This window comes from Euleptes europaea, chromosome 3 (assembly GCF_029931775.1).
Source record: "Euleptes europaea isolate rEulEur1 chromosome 3, rEulEur1.hap1, whole genome shotgun sequence".
In the NCBI taxonomy this organism is placed as follows: domain Eukaryota; kingdom Metazoa; phylum Chordata; class Lepidosauria; order Squamata; family Sphaerodactylidae; genus Euleptes; species Euleptes europaea.
The window spans coordinates 98,133,593-98,153,353 of NC_079314.1; the positions used below are offsets into that span (position 1 = coordinate 98,133,593).

Genomic DNA, 19,761 nt, shown 5'->3' on the forward strand with positions numbered 1-19,761 from the left:
CTCTGCTAGCACAGCGAGAGAGAGAAATTCATGGGTAAAGGAAAGAATTTTTTTATAACATTTTTTATTGTTTTTTATATTACAGTAGTTCCATCATTAAGATTATTATAGGATATAAGCAATATTTCTCTATTTTATATAACTAATTAATTCATATATTTACATTGACTTCCCCTCTCTCCTCCTCTTATCTTTTGATAACTTTATTATCACCTTTGCATGTAATTTCTAATTTAATACACTACTTCATATATAAATCAGGTTGCAACTCTTAAAATCTAAATCATTAATCTTAATAGTATTTCCACCTTAATCAATTGAATTAGAACAAAACATAGCCTTCAATACTTCCCAATTTAAATTCATTTTGAGAATATATATTGTCCATGCCTCCCATTCTCCCACAAATTCTTCTCCTTTTGATTTACTAATGCCGTAAGTTTAGCCATTTCTGCTAGTTCCAAGGGTAAAGTATTTACACTCTAAATCCGATCATGCTCCTGCCTCTTTCAAGGGAAGGGCGGAATGTTTTACAGCAACAATACAATGCTGGCTCTTTGCACCAGCACCCCTTTCCTTTGCGCAGGGAGGCATTCACCAAAAGATCGGCTTAAAAAGGGGGTATTAAGAGGGGGGAGGGGGGAAGTGTCAGCGAGGGCACCCAGTCAGGCCCCGGATAAGCAAGCTCCGTGTTCTCCCCCACCCACCCGTCTCGTGGGAAAGTCTCTTCAGTTTGGGAGGAAGGGGCGAAGGCCGGAGGCACTAACACTTCCACTTCAAAGCCTTCCTATTGTAAATCAACTATCTGTTCTCAAGGTGTCAATTCGGCCAGAAACCTGGCACCTCTAGAAGCTTGAAAGAACCCTGATGTTTTGCATTTCAAAGATTGTGTGTGTGTGTAAAGTGCCGTCAAGTCGCAGCCAACTTATGGCGACCCGTTTTTGGGGTTTTCATGGTAAAGAGACTAACAGAGGTGGTTTGCCAGTGCCTTCCTCTGCACAGCAATCCTGGACTTCCTTGGTGGTCTCCCATCCAAATACTAACCAGGGCTGATCCTGCTTCGCTTCCGAGATCTGATGAGATCAGGCTAGCCTGGCCCATCCAGGTCAGGGCACGTGTAATCAATTCTAGTGGGTGTCCCCTATAAAGATAGCCTGTATTTTCCCCATCTGTATTCTGACCTTAAGTTTGTACAGAACTACTGACCCGTTTGCTTTCTTAATAAAACTTTTAAAACTCTCTGCAACGTCTGGAGCGAAGCTTACTATCGCTGAAATGCAACGAGGTACTGAAGTCTGACAGGAAGCTTGTCGCGCTTCCATAATGTCATGGATTATGCGACTGAAAACGCAGGCAGGCCGAGTTAAAACACAGCGAGGGGAAAGTCAAGACGCGGAGGGGAAAATTTGAAAGCGCGGCCAAACCGTGCAGTTCGAGCACGGCGATAATGCGTAGTAGGTAAAAGGTGCGTGAAGGCCCTCAGTTGAGTCTCAGCTTGTACAGCCTGGAGCCGTTACAACTTCGTGGTTGTTCTAGGTTACCACCCCCCACTACCGCCACACAGCACACTTTTATCATTGCCAAGACTACCAGGGGGGGGGGAGAAAGGACGGACACGTTTAATAAATCAACCTGAACAGATTTCACGTTGGCACTGAACCCCTCCCGGGCCCCCAATCCCTTTGGCCCGCTTCTAACTCCCTCGGAAGTCATTCGACTCACGGGGCTTCACTCCGAGCGCCGCGCGGGCCGCCTCAACGACAAAACGCGAGCGCCTCCCTCGCCCAATCAGCGAGCGCCCTCTTCCTTCTCCCCCACCAATGACGTGCGAGGAGCCGCAGCTGTCTCGGGCTGTCAACACAGCGTGAGGGAGAGACTACATCCGCTACGGTCATCCAGTCCGCGTGACCGGCACTCGTTGATGACCTCACTCCCCCCCACGGCCTTCAGACCTGATAGGCTGCGCGGAGCTACGTCATCAGGGAGCGGTTCACCGAAGGCGGAGCGGAAGGGAGCGTTCAGGGTTCCCGGAAGAGGCTTGCACGTGTACAAGCGGCGGTGCTCGTAGGGATCGTTCTCACCTGCCGGAGCCATGAGTTGCCCTGTCACCTGCGCGGCTTGGGTTGCAAGGGGCGTTGCCAAGGAAACGCCTGACAAGGTGAGGCCTCGCGAGCTCGTGCTCCGTCCTCGGGAGACTCCCCCGCCAGTGGTCGCCTTATCCGATGGCGTCATTGATTTGGAATGACGGTTATCCCTCAGTGGCTTCACTATGTATCTGTTGCTCGATAATGAGACAGCAGGGTAGACTTCCCCTGACTATGGAAGATCCACTGATTTAGCAATTTGTAATAATCTCTTTTCCTTTTGGGTCTCCTTCTCCTCCACGAACCATTTTACCATATCAATAACATCCGGAGAGCTTCTTGGCGGTGGTAGGTGGGTGGGATTTGAACCCTGGTCTCTCAGATGGTAATCGGACACTTTCCATTATGCTACGCTGGCTCCTGTTTCAGTATAACTGTTTAGGGGTTTTTGTGGGTGTCATTGCAGGTCCAACTTGACAAGGAAGAATTGAAGCGTTTGATCTCTGAGGCCAAAGAAAGATTGCAGTAAGTCTTGACTGCTATGGTGCATGAATATTCTGTGCACCACATGTAGTTAATTTTGGGTAAAGCTGAGGGTTGTTTTAATGCTTGGTTTACTCAGGGGTATGCTGTATTTTGTATTAAGTTATGTAAGTAAACACATCGATTATGTTAATTAGAATAATTCAGTTTTGTAAATTAAGAAAGGCTGGCTGATTGGGATCTGTGGGTTCATTCTCTCACTCACTCTTACAATCTATAGAAACCCAATGTTCAGTAATAATTTTTTAAAGCTATTTTATGTAACCTGGTCTCGTATGTCAGTTCCACAGAACAAAAACATGATTCATGAACGGCTTTGAAGCATTCATTTGTGGAGGGAGGGGGACCAGTTGACACAGCTAATGTGGGAACTGATAACTGTTTGCGCTTTGGTGCACATGCAAGGCTTCCTCATGCCAGGAAGATAGAAACTGCAGCCTGTGTGATGGCCCCAGAATCATCCATTAAGGTTTTTTCTTGTGTGTGTCAGAGTGGGGATTTGAATCTGTGTCGTCTTGGCTCCCTATAGCTATTATACCACACTCGCTTGCTTAAACTTTGCCTCCTGTTCCATAGAGAAACAACAGATGGTAGTGATGATGACTGCCATGAAGAGGCTGCTGGTGACGCCATGGATGTTGTGGAGGCATCTGCGCCTGAAGATGGGAATCCTGACGAAGCTGAAAAGCTTGATGATAATGAATTGGCAGAATATGATCTGGATAAATATGATGAGGAAGATGCAGGTAACGCCAGCTTGTTACTCTGTTCCCAGCTATTGACTGCCAAAATGCTCCATAAGTTTTCACATGGGTGTCAGCCCAAAGTAGATTTTAGGAAAAATGACTTCTTTATTTAATTATATTTTTGTACCACTCTTCAAGGAGTTCAGGGTATCATGCATAGTTCTCTCCTCCATTTTATCTTCACACCAACCTTGTGAGGTAGGTTAATTGTAGGAAGAGTGACTGGCCCAGTGAGGTTGATGGCAAAGCACCAACCTGGTGCTCCCCTGACCTGATGCTTTAATAACTACACCTCACTGGCTATACCCATGTTTATATAGTAGTTCAAGTTGCACTGAAAAAATAGCTAGGATTACTGCTTGGATAGAGGGAAGAGGAAAGGATTGCCAGTTTTATGCGTGTGGGGGGTATGCCATTTGACGTGCTGTCCATCTCTCAGCTATCGACATACACAGTGGATATCTGAAATTTTCTGGGCCAGAAGAGATCCAGACTTTACCCCCTCTCCCCAAGCTAAGAAGGGATCTCTGTACACTAGTCCCCAGCATCCAGAGACTGAATATGAACATAAAGAAAGTGGTTGCAGCACAGTTTCTTTCAAATCTCAGTCACTCACTGCCTGGAGACTTTCTGAAAGCATCTGGCAGGCAGCTGTTGGGAACTAGGTACTGGTCAAGGTAGACTAGTGGTCTAGTACAATAGGGTTTTTCTCGTGTTCCTTAATAATAATTGTATGCCATCAAGTTGTAACCAACTTATGGCGGCCCCAGGGCCAGGGAGTTTTCAAGGCAAATGATGAGTAGTAGTGGTTTGCCATTGCCGCCTTCTGCACAGCAACCCCAGTCTTCCTTGGTGGCCTCCCATCCAAGTTCTAACTGTGCTGACTCTGCTTAGCTTCCGAAGTCTGCCAAGATCAGGGTGCTCTTGTGTTCCTGGTGGGAAGAAAATTCTCCCCACCTCTAAATATGGTGATTGGTGAGGCCATGAGAGTGGACCATAACCACATCTACCAGTTCTCCCCAAACCTACCTCTGTTATATCCTACCTCTGCTTTGATCTTCAGAGGAAAAAGGGAAAAATAATATTACAGGTGGTGGGGTGAGAGCTTTCATAACTGAGGCATCAAAAATAATAATTAAGTATTGATTACATGTGTACACAATTTTGTTTCAATCTCCATGATTTTCTTTGCTACAACACCTTTTATGCCGAGAAATTCCCTTCTAAAAGTTGTGCTTTCTTCTGTCCCCTGATCCTAAAGTGGAAAATATATAGCCACTAGTTCTTACTATTCTCTAGCTTTATGCCTTGTTCTGTGAGCTGTGACTGAAGTCAGCACTTCTTTGTTCTGTTTCTGAGCTTCTTTCATGCCTCAGATATGGCTGTTGGTCTAATCCAGGGGTGGGGAACCTCAGGCCTGGGGCCGTATGCGGCCCCCGAGGACATTTTTTTGTGGCCCTCGGGAGCTCCGGGGCCCTGCTGCAGAGGCGGGGCACAGGGCGGCCCTCCCAGAGGGAGTTCCTGGCTTACAGTGGCGCTGCGGCGCCCTTTGGACCGCCTCTCGCCGACTGTCGGCTGTTGAGCAGCAAGAGGGAGGGGGAAAGGCTGGTGGCTCCCTGCGGCAGAGCATGCATGCAGGAGCCGATCGGGCTTCGGGGGGGCCCTTTTGTGGACTCTGGGGAGGAGAGGTCATGGAGACTGGGGCCCGGTCGCGCAGGGCTCTGTGCGCCGCCGGGTGTGTGTGTGTGTGTGTGTGTGGGCAGGGGAGGCTGGGGCCCGGTCGCACAGGGCCAGCGTGCGCGGGTGTGTGTGTGTGGGGGGGAAGGCTTTTCTCTCTTTTCTTTTTTTGTCACTCTTTCTCCTTTCTCTCCCTCTCTTTCTCCCTCTTTTTCTGTCTCTTTCTTTGTCTCCCTCCGTCCTTTTCTTTCTTTCTCCCTCTCTCTCCTTTTCTTTCTCCCTCCCTCCCTTTTCCTCTTTCTCTGTTTTCCTTCCTCCCTTGCCAATCGACTGTGGGCTAGGCCCCCCTGGCACCTCGTTTGCTCAGGCCCACTGCTGGCTGCCCTTCCGCCTGGGATGGGGGAGTGGGGGCACCCTGCAGGCCTTCTCTGTGTGGCCTCCCCTGGGGTTGCCAACCTCCAGGTGGTGGCTGGAGACCTGGCAACCCTAGCCTCTCCCCCCCACCGGGAGATCTATACCTGGTATGGCCCCTGAATGATGTCATAAATGTGCAAATGGCCCTTGGCAGGAAAAAGGTTCCCCACCCCTGGTCTAATCAGTGGTGTGCCTTGACCAAGAACAAACTTACTTTACTAAGAAAATGGATGCTTCTGATGTTTTCACGTGCAGTTTTGGCTGATCGAGTGCATTCAGCTCGTGAAATGCTCAACTTTCTTCTGCAGGTACTGAGAGTCTTGGAGAGGCCTTAGCTGGTCTTGCAGTGTATGGAAGCAATGAAAATGATCCTTACATTACTATTAAAAATACGGTGAGTAGTAAAGCACTGTTCTGTTCTGCAAGGCTAGAGGTCAGATTCAAATGAGCTTTGCCAGACTGGCGCAGCCACCCCTGGGGAATTGCCCTGGTTTGGACACTGTATTGTCAGTTGGTTAGGTTGGTGCAGTGGAACAAGGTATGGCATTGGTGGCCATTGAGTCCTCTCAGCTTGGTCAGTCTCCTAATGTGTGTCTGGAACCCCATATGCATGCTTGGCAGTAAGTTCCAGTAAACTTGGAGGGGCATACTTCAGAGTATGCATAGAATAGGCTTGTTTTAACTTATTTAAAATATTTATATTCTATTTGTTTTCCTGATCAGTGGAACTAAAAACAGTTGCAGAGTTCTGTGGCAACTTCTTTTGAAGACACTTCTTTTCCGGCTCGTTGGAAATATTTTCAGATATTTTGCAACCTCTGTGGTAGTTCTGTTTTAAAAACAGAATGGAAAGGAATACCTTGGAAGATTAAATCCTTGTAATTGTCCATCTTGTTGGCTTTAGATTTATGTACAAAGCTCCCATTATAATCAGCACATTTAATTAGGTTTTATTGTCACTATACTGAGAAAGAGAGCTTGCTTGAGGTTTCAATCTTGGACTCTAGATTCAGATTGTATATGAAGATTGTGGTAGACTTTATGAAAAGATGCTAGATGTCTAGATACTGTAGACATGTTTATTGTTTACACACAACTAATCTTCACTTCAATTAATGTGCTATATAGTATATAATACATTATTGAGGAGTTAAGTGTTTTCAATGTTCATAAAGTTTAGCTTAATATCGAAACATGCTGCTAGTCCTATTGGGACTGTACAGAAATGTTTCTGTCCAATTAATAAACTTACCTTGCCAACAGAGGGCTCATCTCATGCATCTGACAACATAGGTTCTAGTCCAGAAATACACTTACGTGTATTACTTTCCATTTTTTCCTATGTTATGTGGCAAAAACGAATATACATCTGCTGAGGTAGCATTTGTTGGGTATTGATTGTAACTCATATTCTCTCTTGCAGAAAATGAAGGTCTTTATATTTAAAATTCGTTATAATCCCAAACACTGTGCTTGAATTTACTAATGAAGTTACAAATAACGTAACTTATGTTGTTGAAGCTGCAGAAAAAGTTTGATAACTCAGTTTTTCACATATTTGAATTTTTCCCCACAATTTCCAAATTTCTGGAAATGTTGCATCTCTCAGCTGATTGTGTTTTCCTTTGTTCTTTAGGATCAATATGAGCATGAAGACTTTGGGATTAAATCTAGTGACAATCTTGTTGTTTGTGGCAGAGTTGATAAAGACCATTGTAGTCTGGAAGTTCATGGTGGGTAAACCCTTCTTGCTGTAAGAAAATTCTTAGGATAGCCAGTAAGAGTCCCTATGGGTTTATAAATTGAGTCCTTTGTTAATTTCACTTTGAATTGAGATTACCTCCGTCTTCATATTTGAACATGCCGTCCTGATGATGCTGTTAGCATTGGGGCAAACTTGGGTGTTTGTGTCATGTATTTGCCATAAGGGTTTGCTTTGTTGACTGTTACACTTTACTGATTTAAGAATTTTTTTTAACATTCTTTCAGTTTATAATCATGACGAGGAGTCCTTTTATGTTCACCATGATCTCATCTTATCGGCATATCCTTTAAGTACAGAGTGGCTGAATTTTGATCCTAACCCTGATGATTCTACAGGTGAATAAATCTCTGCTTATTGTTCCATAACTGGCATTTTTGGAATAATTAGCTTGTTGCTTGGTTTGTCAGCTTGTTAAAATAGATTTTGTTCTGAACAGGGTTTTTTTTTTCCTCCTCACCGGTGTGTTCTGATGCTGGGAAGGAACAACAGAGGCTTGTAGGAACCAGTTGTTTCAAATTAACACTGTTGTAAGATGCTGGGAACAGGAGCAGCTAAACTGAGGCTGGAGTAAGAACTCAGCGTGACACCCAAGTGACATTCCCTTTGAACTACTAGCATTTCAGCTACAGAACTACAGAAGGGTAGTCAGCCAAAAATTTAACTTTCTCTTCATTCGTGTAGAGATATGAAGGCCCAGAAAAGAACAGTGAAAATGCAGAAGAAAAAGTTAGTTTTCCTAGGGCTATTTTCAGTTTTTCCTATGGAAAAACATGGGGAGCGCTGGGCGGGGGGTGGGGAACCTGTGAATATTTTCTTTTAGAATGAGTGAAATGTTTCTTAGGGCAAGGTTTTCACACCTAACATGAATAGTGTGAAAACATCTGAGGTCAGTTTTTGATGGAAAAATTGGGAAATTTCAAGGAGCACTGGGGGGAAAAACCATTTTGGAATGAGTGAAATAAAAGACTGTTTTACTCAAAATGTGTAATATAAACATTATGTAAGATAATATATAGTATTACGGTATATTGTGATAATTATATATACTCTTGAGAACATTTTCAGGAATATTTTTATTGTAAATAATTTTGGCAACAGTATGCTAGGTATTTAATAATATATTATCAAGTTAAAGTATTATCAATTTTTTTAAGTTTTAGCTTAATATCCACATATGCTGATAGCCCTTCCTGTTGCGACTGTATGATAGTGTTTCCGTCCTTAAAATGTGCTTTCTTTTTGTTTACTACAGTTGTTGTTTTTTTACTTACAACATTTTTTTCCTATGTCTCAGATGTGACATGTGCCCTATGGTAGCATAGTGTGCAGTAATTTGCAACTCCTTCTCAAAGTATTGGGCATACTTGCAATTTTTCTTATACAAAATAAGACATTTATACTTTAATTCCATAAATATGCCAAATAGTAGAATAAGAATAAATAGTAGAATAAATAATGCATTTTAGGTTGTCCAATCAATAAAACAAGTTTAGGAATAGGAAAGTGAGTATTACATATACTGCAACTCTTCCCTAAAAAATTTTCTTTCTATGAAAAAAATCTGTAATTTCCCCCACCTCCTTGTGAATTCTAAATTCTGAAAATTTTACATCCCTATGGTTATCATAGGATATTTCTAGGATTCACCTTGTTGAAGGATGGGTAGCCTGACATTTTCCAGTCAGAGTTGTAATTTTGAAACTGCGTTACCAAAATAGCATTCCAAACCATTTCGAGAACTCCATTTTATCTTGTCAGCTAGTGGACTAATTCTGAGAAGTTACAGTCGTTCCTTCAGATAGCTTGAAAAGTACATTTCCTTTTTATTTATATTGAGAGCAGGAATTCTGGGTTTAGATTTGAGGAGTGCAGGTTTGAGTCCTTACTCGGCTAGAAAGCTTGCTGCGAGTGCTTGTGCATGCTGTTGCCTCACAACCTAACTGATCTCCCGGAGTTACTGTAAAGCTAAGATGTGTTTGGCTTCCTGGGTGAAAAAAAATTCTACTCTAAATGAAAGGAATAAATATTTTTCTGTATCCCAAACATTTATGGTAAGGAACAGTGCTGTATAATGTTACCTCTGTGTTCTTATCCTACATTCCAACGCTTATTTGCATTTTTATGGTGGTATTAAGCTTTATGAACAACAGTATTTTTTAAAGTAGATGGCTTTCTCAGTGCAAGCCTTTTTATTTTAAACAAAGGGTCACTTCAACCGTTGTATAAAACTATGGTTTAATTAAACTATGGTTAATGTGAATGTCTGCTAGGCCATCAAACCTGGAACTCAAGTTGGCTTATTAACCTCAGTCTTAACTATGGTTATACGTGTTGTCTGAATGCAGACATCCTGGCTTAACCCGGGCTTGTCCTCTGGCAAAACTCTCCCAGACTGCAGAGAGAAAGCAATGAAATCAGTGTTTCTTGAGGCAAGCCAGGATCTGGGTAATTGAGAGCTGAATCTGCGATGCCCAGGTTAGTCATAGGCCCTTTATGCATGGGAGGTTTTGCCTTGGGTTTGCCATTCTCTAGCTTCACATTTTCCCCATCCAAATTCTTAAAACTCTGTGTGGAGTTTGGAGAATTCAGATGGGGAAAATGTGCAGCTCGAGAGCAGCAAACCCAAGGCAAAACCTCCCATGCATAAATGGCCATAGTTAAATAAACTAATTTTGGGTTATGTCTGAACCAAGCCAAAAGGTATTCTGTTCTACTTCAGTTCATCATATGATTGCATGTAAATATGTTAGGTGAAGTCAGGACAGATATCAGATTGTTAACAACTTGAATGGCCTTGTGACTCCTATGCAATTACTCTGGCACATTCCTCTTGCAGGAAATTATGTAGCTGTGGGTACAATGAGCCCCGTTATTGAAGTCTGGGACCTTGACATAGTAGACTGCTTAGAGCCAGTCTTTTCCCTTGGAAGCAAGAAAACGAAAAAGAAGAAAAAGAAAGGCAAGAAGGTAACAAAACATTTTATAATAACGTTAAGCTACGATACTTTTGGATAAGGACTAAAGGGGGCTGTCCTTTTTAGTTTCAAATGGTAAAATGCTTTCAAGCATCAGCTGTGTTAGTTAGTATCCATCAAGTTAGTATCTGTCAAGTATTAGTATCCTTCAAGTAAGATGTAGAACAGACACATCTATCTATCCGTCTGACATCATTTGATGGGTACAATACCCATCCATAAAAATCATGTAACGTTAAATGTTAAAATTCAAACATTCTTAACTTCTTTAAAAGTATGAAATCGCTAGTAGCAAACTGGTTCATTTTCCCCAGAATAATTCATCAGTTTTTCCTTACTGCGGTACATTGTTAGAATTCAGAATATATGGTTCCTAGCTTCATCAACATTTCTTATTCATTTTGGGAGGTAAAGATTGCTGCTTTAAACCTGAGCTGTTACAAAAGCTTACAAAGTAGCTACAGGTGTCACAGAAAGACCTCTCTGCCTGAGACCCTGGAGAGCCGCTGCCAGTCTGAGTAGACAATACTGACTTTGATGGATCAAGGGTCCGATTCAGTAAAAGGCAGCTTCATGTGTTCATGTGATCAGGATAACTGGGTTTTCCAGACCTACTGGCGGGTCCATCTGTGTCTTGGAATTAACAGGGAAGATGGATTGAACAGGTTTGGAAAGCATCTTTGGAAAAAACAAAAGTTCCTTGTCCAATGGGAACTTCTGCATGCAGCCAATCCAAATGTTTTTGCTGGAGAGGCTGCCGGCACACTTGTTAGTAAAATGGTCTCCAGTATAGTCACTGGGTTCAAGGGGAGGAAAACAGCATCACTTTGGGGAACTTCAGTTAATCCAAGTCAATTGTATAGAGCTGGTTAAGCTTCAGTTTCTGAAAGCTGTTTGTGAAGACTCTTGCTAGCAGAAGCTGCAAACGTGTTGGGAGAAATCTGCAAAGGCAGATCAAAGACAGATTATGCAGTTGTCTTTCTGAAACGAGGCAAGAGATTGCTATTAGAGCTTCTGCAGTTGATCAGAGAACTTTCCGTGGCAGCCTCACCCAACAATAGAATTCCTTGAAATATGTGCTACTGCTCCTAGATCACAATCCACGTTATACCTTTAATAGGACCAACCCAATGTCATATACTGGAGTACAAGTTTTCGAGTTCACCAGAACTTACAGAATCATAGAAACAGAGTTGGAAGGGACCTCCAGGGTCATCTAGTCCAAACCCTGCACAATGCAGGAAATTCACAACTACCTCCCCCCCCCCAGTGACCCCCTACTCCATACCCATAAGATGGCAAAAACAACAGTCACCACCCTCCAGGATCCCTGGCCAATCTGTCTTGGAGGAAAATTGCTTCCTGACCCTAAAGTGGCAATCGGCATTACCCAAGTCAGATGTTACAAACATAAAAGCAGATTCTAAGCAACTTTCTGGGTCATTGTGTTAAGATGACCTCCTCCTGCCAGTGTATGGTGGATTTGCTGATAGGCCCAAAAAAAAATTAGGTTTCAGAATTAGATTTCAAAAGGGGGTCAAAAAGGTCAGGCCATCTTTGGGTTGGTCCTAATGAAAGTATTACATAGATTGTGTTCTTGGCTTTTTGGATTTTGGACCAATGCGACAGCAGATAACTAGGCTGCTCCTTGATGGCCATGTTAACGGAGCATCCAAATTACGCAGCTCATCAAGCATGTTTTATATCACCCATGGAAGCGATTAAGTATCTTTTAAATGTTTTTGTTTTCAGAGTTTATCGAAACAAGATAATCGTGAAGGGCATACTGATGCAGTTCTCGACCTTTCATGGAATAAACAACTCCGGTAAAAGAACTTTGGAATGGTGAATGGCTGCAGTGGTGTTCTTTTAGAGAAAGTGACATAGGTATACATAGAATAATCATCCACTGATAATGAAAATAATGGCAAAAATTAGAAGATTTACACCCTGCTTTTCACAGAGATTCATGGCAGCTTACAATAAATAATGTAAATTACTGGTTTCTTTGAAACCTTTGAAGTTGCCTTTTGTGTTTCTTCTTAGAGTTAAGAAAATTGTTGCTGATTGATCTTGCCTTAGGTATCTGCCAGGAACCTGGAAACAGCAGTTCACAGGGCATTGTCTTGTTTAATATGGAAGTCTAGTGGCCATTTGAGACACCGAGCAAGAGTCAGAGTGGTGGTGAAGTGCCAGAAAGGAGGTCTGACCTAGATCAGTTTCCTCCTGCCTCCAAATACAGGTCTCTGGCAGCGAAACAAATCTGTAGCCAAATGTGCACTTGTGGGATCTTGCATAAACTTCACAAAGGTGATAACCTGATTTGTTGCCTCGTGAGTAGTTCATTTTCTTTTTCTTTGCTGTTTATCTGGGTGTTGATAGCCTTTTGAAAAACATTACTTCCTGTGCAGGTTAATTAAAACTCTACAGATGAGTATACTATCTAAATTCCAAAGATTCTGGTTTACAGGAAGCATCTAGTCTTCTGCATCCCTGGTTGACCTTTTTAGACTGTGTGTGATGATTGAACTATTTCACAAAGTAGCTTGGTTTTCTGTGTTGAAATTTTAAACTCACTACTGCATTATTTTTTAGGCATCATTAGTTTGTGTCACCTAGGGCGCTTTCACACATGCCAAATAAGGCACTTTCAATCCACTTTCAATCCATGTTGAAACAGCAAAATCCAGTTGCAAACTATCGTTAAAGTGGATTGAAAGTGCATTATTCGGCATGTGTGAAAGCTCGGTTTCTGCCCCCAAGGCTCTCAGGCAGAATTTACCTGTGACAAATCAGTAGGTCAGGGGAGTACCCCAAGATGTCTTGTTTTTGTCAGGTGAACCAGCGCGCTTGTTTCTTTCAGATCCGTGTTAGCGAGTGCATCAGCTGATCACTCGGTCATTCTTTGGGACATGGCCACAGGCACCCCAGCAGCAGAACTGTCTTTTCACACAGACAAGGTATCTTGACAACTTCTGCTATGAAACCGTAAAAAGAAAAAAAGTACCGCTCATCTAGCTGCTGGCTTAATAGACAATTTGTATAGCAGCTTTACTCATTACTTTTTTTGCTTTTCCCTGCTGTCTAATGAGCAGAATTCAGAAGGTGACTCATTGCCTGGCGCAGTGATAGGCTACACTTTACCTGCAGAATGTATTGTAATCTTGTAGCTGCTGAGAAGCCTGGCTTTAAAAAAAATAAATAACTGGCAGTTTGTAGCCTTAGGCATAACTGCTGGATGCTGGTAGAGCAGCATCTGGTCCTGCCAGGGAGGCATACTGACAGAAGGGAAGATTATAGTCCAGGGTAGCCGTATTAGCTCATTGGTTGGATTGGTATTCCTGCTACAAGAGGCAGTGTGGTGGAGTGGTTAGAGTGTCGGATCTGCCATAGAATTTTGTTGGTTGACCTTGGTGTCCTCCACATGCTCTCCTCCTTACAACAACCCTGTGAGGTAGGTTAGGCTGAGGAGAGAATGATTTAAGCTGCTTTGAGCCCCAAAATACTACCTATCTTGGAGCTAGGAGTTTGGATGGAGCCCCAGAAGGCAGAGACACTGTATGCTAGAGCTGGACAAGGAAATGGTATGAACATTGTGTACTGAAGCGGTTTGGAGGCATTTGGGGCTTAATCCCTTTGGGTACTTAGCAGCCCCTGAGTTTTTCTTTCTCCATTGAATTAACAGGAAGGAAAGAGTCTATCTGAGAAGGATTTTATAAGCCGAATGAAATTGTCTCTTTCCAGTAGGTCCAAAACAGATTTGAGAATGTTAAATCCATTGACTTTGAATGCCACAAAGCAAATATTGGTGGAAATCGATGAAAACCAGTTTGGGGGATTTGCAGATTCAAATCGCTGGTCTGTTTTGCAGGCCATTCAACAGGGAGGCCTGTGGAGTATGCTGATACACATGGAAGGGAACAGGGCTGTTGTGCCCTTAACAGCTATGCAGCAGAGGGAATGCAAACAGGGGCGGCTTTTCTCTTTTTCTGAAACGTGTGACATGACAAGTTGCCCTGCCTGAAATCCTGTCTTCTGCAGGGCTATTAGAAGTATAGGAACCCTTTCCTCTCTTTCTTGAAGTAACTCCTAGCACCAGAAAGGTTTTTGTATCACGGAAACAACTTTTGCAATACTAAAAACTATCTTCTGGTTTAGAACCACTCAAGTAAAACATTGGGGCAAAATACCTCTACAGATGTTTACAAACATTGGTTTAATCTCTAGCTACACTTTTGAGAATGGGCAAGGTAGCGGCAGCCAACTGATTGAGATCCCGGGTAAGCTATGGATAGTCAGGCAGAGCCCCCATTCACAGGGTGTCTGAACTGGAACGATAGCTTTAGGATTGTCATATAATAATTTAAATTCATGAACATTTTCTTAGCTATACACAAGAGTGCCAATTTCTTCATCCTACATCAGCAGCTTTTTTAATCCAATATATATTTTGCACTTTAATGGATTTGCTGGTTGTTTTTGTTTGAGGCTAGCAGGTTTCCAGAATGCTGTATTTGTGGAAACACACCACATATTGGGAATTGTAGGAAGAGATCGTATTTACTGTGAAACTAGATTTGAAACGCATTTACACTCAAATTCAATGTTCTTTTTAGGTGCAGACGCTGCAGTTTCATCCCTTTGAAACACAGACGCTGGTTTCTGGTTCCTATGACAAGTAAGGAAGTGTCTTTTCCCCATCACTGCAATTCTTTTACATATGAAGTGTACCTGTAAGAAGAATACATGAATACTAAATGGTAGACAATTCCTTCATGGTTCAGTTTAGGTACTCTGTCAAGGTTAATATTAATAATAGGTAGAAGGTTAATACTGTGTTGTCTAGTAACACTGACTAACTCCTCTCAAGTAATAACGTAATTTAGAGATGCATTCCTCAGTACACTATTGCTATAGTTATCCATCTGATTTCCTTGCCTTTGCATCTTCTGGGTTAGCTATGAGCTGTTCCTAATTACTTTCAGGGACTTGAGGGCACTTTTAAAAAGATGAAACAGTTTTTAAAGATATAAATGTTCTGTATTTGATGACTAAATAAGTTTTAGTTCATTGTATGAAGCTTATACTAACCGTGGGGTTTGGACTTCTGGCTGGGCTGGGTAGTGTTCCAGCCATGTGTAGATGCTGCTCTGAGGAGTTCTGTTTTAATATTTAATGTTTTAGTTTAGTTATCTGTTTTCTTTTTTTTCCCCTTTCTGATATTTCTTTGAGATTGACTGGTTGTTTGGCATTTAGTTTTAGTTTTGAAAGTGGCTACCTGGGTTGGCTTGAACAGTCACTCCCCTCTTGCCCTCTGCAACAGCAATCCTAGCTATTGCTTGTGCTGTCTAGGCTGGTGCAGGAGGGGGGGTGTTGCTGTTTTTAGTTTATGTTCCTTTTCCATTAATTTTATTCCTTGGAGTAGCGTTGTTGAATGCAACAGCATTCCTTTAAATTTTTATTTTAAATAGTTCTTTTGTTTTTTTGTTGTGTCTGATTGACTAACATTCCTTGGGGGTTGTTCAGATTATTTGTGAGACCTTTAGGTCTCTGTTTTTTTATTTTTTCAACTATACTAACCTGAGCAAAATGATTGTTCCAGATCAGCCATTTTATATGACTGCAGAAGTCCTCAGGATAGTCGTAGAATCTGGCGGTTTAGTGGAGAAGTTGCAAGAGTGACTTGGAATCATTTCTCACCTTACCACTTCCTAGTAAGTTCTTAATCTTATATCCTCCCCCTTGGGTTGTCGCTTACTTCTATGTAGTGACAGGAAGGAACCAGAATTCCTTATTTTGAGGACACTTTGGGGTAACACCTCTAGTTTGTTCTAAGATTAATGTATGCAGAAGGTAGCAAATACAGGTGTATGCAGAAATACCTGTATTTGCTACCTTGGCACAATTGCTCTGTTTCATGCAAACCACAGTATTGGGGGCATCGCCCTTCCCTTGCTGCTGCTCCTGCTCCGCACGTCCCTCTTGCCCCTGTGACAGTGCCTGAGGCTAGTAGAGGCAGGGACAGCAACTGTACTCCTAAGGGGTCCTCAGCTGTGTTTTCCACCATAGGCAGATGGTAGATTACTAGGTTTATTATTATTTGCATTTATATGCCACCCTCATTCCCGGCAAGCTGGGCTCAGAGCGGGTCACAACATAATTATAAAAATATTAATTATAACCTATATCAAAACATACTTTAAAATTCATGTTTTATATTATAATAAAACAAGATGGCATTAGCCACTGGGCAGGCCTGATCAGCAGTGGGCCCCCAAACCAAGTTTGACGTAAGGGAAGCACAGTTGCTCGAATGGTGCACAGATGACTAAAATTACAATTGCAGCTGCTACAGCAGAGTTAGTGTAGTGGTTGAAGTGTCAGATTAGGATCTGTGAAACCCAGGTTCCAATCCCCATTATGCCATGGAAGCTTACTGAGTGACCTTGGGCCTAACCTACCTCACAGGGTTGCTGTGAGAATGAAGTGGAAGAGAATAGAATGGTTTAAGCTGCTTTAGGTCACCACCAGGGAGAAAGGTGGGGTATAAATAACAAATGCCATAAGGCAGAATGTTTCCTGCTCAACGAAAATTTGGGCAAGCTGAAGATTTTAAGGCACACTCACGTTATAAACGGTATGTTAAGGGTGCATCATAATAGATGTTTGCCATGTCCACTGTGACCAGAAATCTTATTTCTGCTGGTTGAAGTTTTTGATGGCATTTGTAGTTGAAGAAAATCAGTAACAGTGTGAGAGGTCTCAAAACAAGATCCAAAGAAGAAAATTTTGGAATTTTTTTCCTGATGTGCCAGTACCTTGGACAGCTCAGGAAATGGACAAAAATGTGTGTGTGTAGGAGGCCCAAGCCTCACTCTCCAGGACAGCCTCTTGCCATGGCCACAGATGCTGCTTTTGAACACATGAAGCTGCCCTAGACTGAATCAGACCCTTCGTCCATCAAAGTCAGTATTGTCTACTCAGACCGGCAGCAGCTCTCCAGGGTCTCAGGCAGAGGTCTTTCACATCACCTACTTGCCTAGTCCCTTGAACTGGAGATGCCGGGGATTGAACCAGGGACCTTCTGCAAGCCAAGCAGATATTCTGCTACTGAGCCACGGCCCCTCCGTCTTTGGCAATTGGAAGTCCAGATAGCACTGCTCAGGGAAGAGCCCTGGACTCAGCCTTGTTGACCAACTGTCTCCCCTAGGCCAGCACAGAAGATGGATTTGTGTACTCCATAGATGCTCGTTCAGATAAACCAGTCTTCACATTGAAAGCTCACGATGAGGAAATATCTGGTAAGCTTCAGGTCCTTGCCTACAATACTGGATCTTGTTATGGACAGCCCCCCCATCTTAAACTGGGGGATTGCCAGCCTTTCATCTGTGCTCCGTCCTTCGTGCATGCCCCAAATGTTAATTTGCTCCTCCACAGTGTGAAGCAAATTTGTCCTCATAATTCCAGAGGTGTAGTCACAGTAGCCTGGTGAAGCATAATTGCTAAAGATCCTAATTATTAGTAAAGGTTTAACTGGTCGTAGTGAGCATGCCTTGGGGCCTCTGGGGCTGGCCTCTCCTTGTAGTACTAAAGTTCAAACATAAGCTGCTAAAGAGCTCTCTGGTAATAACGTTACTCACTAGACATCTGTTTATCTTTTGCAGGACTACAGTTAAGCAGCCAAATCAAAGGATGTCTTGTGACTTCATCTTCTGACAAACACGTGAAAATTTGGGACATATTAGGAGACAAACCTAGTTTAGTTCATTCCAGGGACATGAAAATGGTAACTTGTAACTCTTTACAAACAACCCTAATCAATGGACCATAAAGGATACCCCAATGTAGTTTGCAATTTTACTTTCTCATAACTTTATAAAATGAAAAATTGGTGCGGAGGTGAGCATATGGATCAGTAGCAAAAACAATGGTCATTGTATAGGCTGAAAGTTCAAAGGTACACATCCACACACAAAAATCAGAACTCCAAAAGCTAATATTATTATAGACTCCGCATTGGCAAAACTGGTACCAAGCACTGATATAATTTTGTCTGGACTGCACCTTGCCATCAAAATACTGTATTTCATGTATACAAATTTTATGCAATAACAGCTGTTGGAGCTTTACAATATTCTGAGGGGAAACGTATAAAGGAAAATACATATACAGCCTCTGCCTGTGTTAAGCATACAATATTTTTGTCACAGCCTTTTGTTAATTTCAAATTTTAAGTAAAGCACTAGATTTGAGTCTGTTATGAGAGGCCATGGCAAGTAGTTTGGCAGAAGATAGCAAAGGAATTTAATTTTTCTTTTCCTTAGGGTGTCCTGTTCTGTGCAGCGTGTTGTCCGGATTTACCATTTGTCTATGCTTTTGGGGGAGAGAGACAAGGTCTTCGTATTTGGGACATAAGCACCATTTCTGCAGGTGATACTTTCATGCTTTTTCCTAATGAAATTCTTGGTTGGATCCAGCCAACTTTTTCACTCAACCTCACCTGATTCCCCTCCTTACTCCACCTTCATGGCTTTTATCCATATAGGTACCATGATCCCCAGCACAGCTTTTTTTGGGGGGGTGGGGGAGTGTTAAGAGTGGAGCCCCTTTACCTTTTTTTCAGGAGCAGTAAGGATTATACTTGGTAAGAGAGTGATGTTTTATCTTGTACTGTCCTGAAGAAGGGCTGTTGCATGTTGCTAAGAGTCAACCTTCAGCTAGACCGGGATGTGAAGGCAGAATCATTTAAGCACTCTTGTGAGCATTTGGACACACACAAGGATTTTCCCAACTGTAGCTCTTCCTTTAAAAATTCACAAAAGATTATACCTGGTCTTTGTTGGGGATGTGTGTGTGTTAACTGTTGTTGTGCTTAGCACTCGTAGTATAACTTTTTGGGCCCCAGAATAGTTGTACTCCCCCCCTCCCCAAAAAAAGTCATGTGTCTGTCAGCTGAAGAATGGCATGCAGAGCTCATATTTGAAATTTAGGGTTAGAATTTCTCTTCTTGTTCTGATTCTGATACTTACTTGAACATTTATTTGCATTACAGTGAATGATGTTTTTGGGAGCAGACAGAGGCTGATGGTTGACCGATCAAGTACAGAAGCAAAGAATTCTGCACAGCAGCAATAACTCAAAAACTAAAATGGAACCATGAGGCAACTTAACTGTCATAAAAGATTGTACATACAGTGAAGCATGTTTCGCTCCAATTTGCTATATAGTTTCCTGATGAGCAGCACAAAAAATAAGGATTGTTTGATCTCCTCGAGGCCACATATCTGACCAAGTGGATGGTAGCCGGTTTCAAGGGTGTTCAGCCTAGATTTTCCTCTGTTCTGGAAACAGCTGGCGCCTTTTAGAATTCCAAAAGAGGTTGTGGAAAGCTAAAGCCCCATAACTTCCAGAGGGTCTTCAGTGTTGATCAGGGTCCAGTCCCTTGTAGTGTCAGACAGTTCTAGAGGGAGCGACAGGTGCTGACATAACCAATCATATCAGATTCCATTATTCAGTAGAACAAGTCAAACTTCAGCCTAAACATGAGATCTGGCTAG

The 19,761-nt window shown here is 42.5% G+C and overlaps 1 protein-coding gene across 1 annotated transcript; it reads left to right on the forward strand.

Moving 5' to 3' along the window:
* The first annotated feature begins 2,092 nt into the window (after positions 1–2,092).
* PWP1 (PWP1 homolog, endonuclein) lies at positions 2,093–19,380 on the forward strand. Its single transcript, XM_056846749.1, has 15 exons — positions 2,093–2,158; positions 2,551–2,609; positions 3,204–3,373; positions 5,773–5,858; positions 7,101–7,197; positions 7,454–7,564; positions 10,066–10,196; positions 11,957–12,030; positions 13,068–13,164; positions 14,821–14,882; positions 15,807–15,918; positions 17,415–17,505; positions 17,869–17,990; positions 18,529–18,634; positions 19,257–19,380. Exons 1-15 carry the CDS (start codon positions 2,093–2,095, stop codon positions 19,337–19,339), a joined length of 1,467 nt encoding a protein of 488 aa, XP_056702727.1. The 3' UTR covers positions 19,340–19,380.
* The last annotated feature ends 381 nt before the right edge of the window (positions 19,381–19,761 follow it).